Source organism: Tupaia chinensis, unplaced genomic scaffold (assembly GCF_000334495.1).
Source record: "Tupaia chinensis unplaced genomic scaffold, TupChi_1.0 Scaffold000609_1, whole genome shotgun sequence".
Classification (NCBI taxonomy): domain Eukaryota; kingdom Metazoa; phylum Chordata; class Mammalia; order Scandentia; family Tupaiidae; genus Tupaia; species Tupaia belangeri.
Window position 1 is genome coordinate 1,320,268 of NW_006160128.1, and position 3,350 is coordinate 1,323,617.

Below are 3,350 nucleotides of genomic sequence, written 5' to 3' on the forward strand. Positions count from 1 at the left end.
GGCTCGCGCCCCCGCCGCCCGCCCTGCCACTTCATCCACAACGCCGAGGAGCGCCGCGCCCTGGCCGGGGCCCGGGACCTCTCCGCCGCCGACCGTCCCCGCCTCCAGCATAGCTTTAGCTTTGCTGGGTTTCCCAGTGCCGCTGCCACCGCCGCTGCCACGGGGCTGCTGGACAGCCCCACGTCCATCACCCCACCCCCCATCCTGAGCGCTGAGGACCTCCTGGGCTCACCTACCCTGCCTGATGGCTCCAATAACCCCTTTGCCTTCTCCAGCCAGGAGCTGGCCAGCCTTTTTGCCCCTAGCATGGGGCTGCCTGGAGGTGGATCTCCTACCACCTTCCTCTTCCGGCCCATGTCCGAGTCCCCTCACATGTTTGACTCTCCCCCCAGCCCTCAGGATTCTCTCTCGGACCAGGAGGGCTACCTGAGCAGCTCCAGCAGCAGCCACAGTGGCTCAGACTCCCCCACCTTGGACAACTCAAGACGCCTGCCCATTTTCAGCAGACTTTCCATCTCAGATGACTAAACCCAGTAGGGAGGGACCCCCTGCCTAGCCCCCCCCCCACCTTGCACCCACACCCCATACCCCTACCTCCCTTCCCAGCCCAGCCCCCCCAACCCCCACATTAACAAGGTTAAGCTCAACCCCTTTTACCCAGAACCTTGGATGCCCCCTTCCCCCTCCTAACGTAAGGACAAGTCAATTTGTCAGTAGCTTCTTCTGGCTTGAACCCCCCTCGATTTTATAGCCCACTTAAACCATGCATAACAGACAAGTCCCATATTTGTCAGTAGATGCCTTTTTTCTGGCTTAAGCCTTAAGTGCCAAATCACAAAAGAAAAAGCAGTAACAGTTTACAGAAGCAACTTAGTGCCTTGTAATCTAACTTTGTCACTGTGACTACATTACCTCTTCAGCGCCAGAGGGCACCCGTGGGCCTCCAGAGCCTCTGCCCATGGGGAGGGGGAGGAGACCCAGAACCAGCAGCTCCCTCCACTGGCCACACAACTGCACCTTCCCTTACTGCAGCCTCCTCACACTTCCCTCTTCCCAGCACCCCCAGAGTTATTGCCAGACTTGGGTTTTTGGGGAAACCTGTCCTGACGTTCAAAAACTTTTTCTTCCCAACCTGAACACCTGTTGACTAATCTTGCCTGGGTTTGTGTAGGTCTGCAGGAAGGAAAGCTGAAAAAGTGGATGAAGATTTTGACTTAAAGTGGGACTTTGTGATTTAATTTTTCTTTCTTTTTTTTTTTTTTTTTTTAAGTGGGGAGGAAGGGGAAGCTAGATGGACTATGAGAGACTTGATTTTGGTGCTAAAGTTCCCCAGTTCATATGTGACATCTTTTTAAAAACATCATAACAGAAACGAGAGAAAAGCTAAAAAAAAAACTCATGTAAGGGGTGAGCAGTTAATGGTATTCATTCCACATACAATATCTGTGTACAACGATTTCCTGTAGAAGTAGCTTTAATGGTTTTTGCTCTTAGAATACCGTAGGTCTTTCCTTAGAGCACTCACGCCATGCTTTTTTCCCTGGGTTTTAAACTTCATATAACTTTCAGAAATTGGAGAGCAAAAATTTTGCTTGTCACTGCACATCAATATAAAAAAGCTTATTTAACTTATCAAAACGTATTTATTGCCAAACTATGCTTTTTTTTGTTAATTTTGTTCATATTTATCGGGATGACAAATCCATAGAATATATTCTTTTATGTTAAATTATGATCTTCATATTAATCTTAAAATTTTGTGACGTGTCTTTTTCCTTTTTTCCACAGTTTTAATATATTATTCTTCAACGACATTTTTTTGTAACTTTACACTTTTTTTGGTTATTTTATTTTAAAAAAATGAAAAATTAATTTAAAAAAATGCAAAAAACTGTTGGATTATTTATTTTAGAAATTCCCCCCTTTGTGTTGGACTGCAAATTAAGTTTCTTTTTCTTTAGGCCTTTCACAACTAGGACTGAGAATGTATGTAAAAGTTCTGTGACAGTACAGAAGGAAAACAACTTTTTAATGTATAGCTTCTAAAAGGGAAAAAAAAAAAAACCCACAAAAAAAACAAAAGAGAAACCCTTTGACTTCCACGTGTCCATCTCAAGACATTCCGCTCAGATTCGAGGTTCTGGATTCCAGATTTGGAGTTTTCCAATGTCAATGTAAACAGAACTGGCACACACACACATTAAGATGAATGTAATTATTATTCCTCTTGCTGGTCACTACCGTCGCTTTCTATTTCTCTTTCTTTGTGTGAATTTATTTAAAAGAAAAAAACTTTTTTGTAACGACTATTTGCAGTTTAAAAAATCAATAAACCCCGTTTTTTCAAGAAACTGGTGCAGCTGGCTTTCCTTGGTTTGTGGTTTTGCTTTGCCTGGAGGTTTGCCCCTTCTATAACTTAGCAGTGGGGCTAGGAAGGGGGCACAGACTGGGCCCTGTGTTTTACAGCACGCCTCCGCCTCCCTTTGTTGAAGGTTTGCTGAGCTTTGAGGGTATGGGGTGGAAATTTTCTGCAGAGAAACCTGTACTCCTGCTATATGCAAAGACTGCCGGTATGTTAGTTGTGGAATGAATGGCAGAAGGCTGGCTTTGCCACCCTGTGTGACCTCAGAGGTTCTCAGAGCCCAATGTTCAAGGGGCTTCCAGTCTTCCCTGCCTGGCCTATGATGTCTGTTCCTTTGGGGGTGCCAAAGTGATGAAGACGGGCACAAAGCACATGACAGACCAGCACCTGGATTTACACGAGTTCTTTTATTTGAGTGTGCCAGGCTCATTAACCACAAGTCCTAGTCAACACCTACTTAGGGTCGGTGTGAGAATGCATTGCCTGCTTGGAGAGGGACACACAGGGTGATGGGTTCCATCACAGGATGGGGGGGTTTCACCTGAATTAGACACATGCTCTGGCTTCGGAGGGCCGTTAAGGGGAAGTGGGTATCAATATTGACCAATGTAACAGGAAGTCACCAGTAAGTCTTGTTACCTTAGTGCTAGTTGCACCTCTGGTGCCCTGAAAAGAGGGAAAGGTGGGGTCTCCTGATGTTCCATTGCCAAAAAGGAGTTGGGTCTTTCTAAACCGTGAGTTTCGTCATTGGGAAGATTTCTTTTTGGGAGACAGGGGTGTTGCTGTTTTGAGGCTCAGTCACCTTTGGTCCTTGTGTTCAGTAGGTCCTTTGGGGTGGGAGAGTAAACTGGATGTCCCCTTTAACTCCATGAGGCTTCTCCCAAATACAGGTCTATAGCAGACACTGTCCAGGCCAGGGCAGTGCCTGAGGCTAGGAAGACCTACCTGTACCCTCAGGACTTCCTACTTCCTGGCCCGCAGGCACTCA

General features: G+C 46.5%; 1 protein-coding gene across 1 annotated transcript in view; it reads left to right on the forward strand.

Moving 5' to 3' along the window:
- The window catches only part of ZFP36L1 (ZFP36 like 1 zinc finger CCCH-type), a gene marked incomplete in the record, with an annotated part of 5,234 nt that extends 3,157 nt beyond the window's left edge, over positions 1 to 2,077 (forward strand). The window contains 1 exon segment of the mRNA XM_014591703.2: positions 24 to 2,077. Coding sequence (XP_014447189.1) covers positions 24 to 528 — 505 coding nt within the window.
- Positions 2,078 to 3,350: the final 1,273 nt, after the last annotated feature.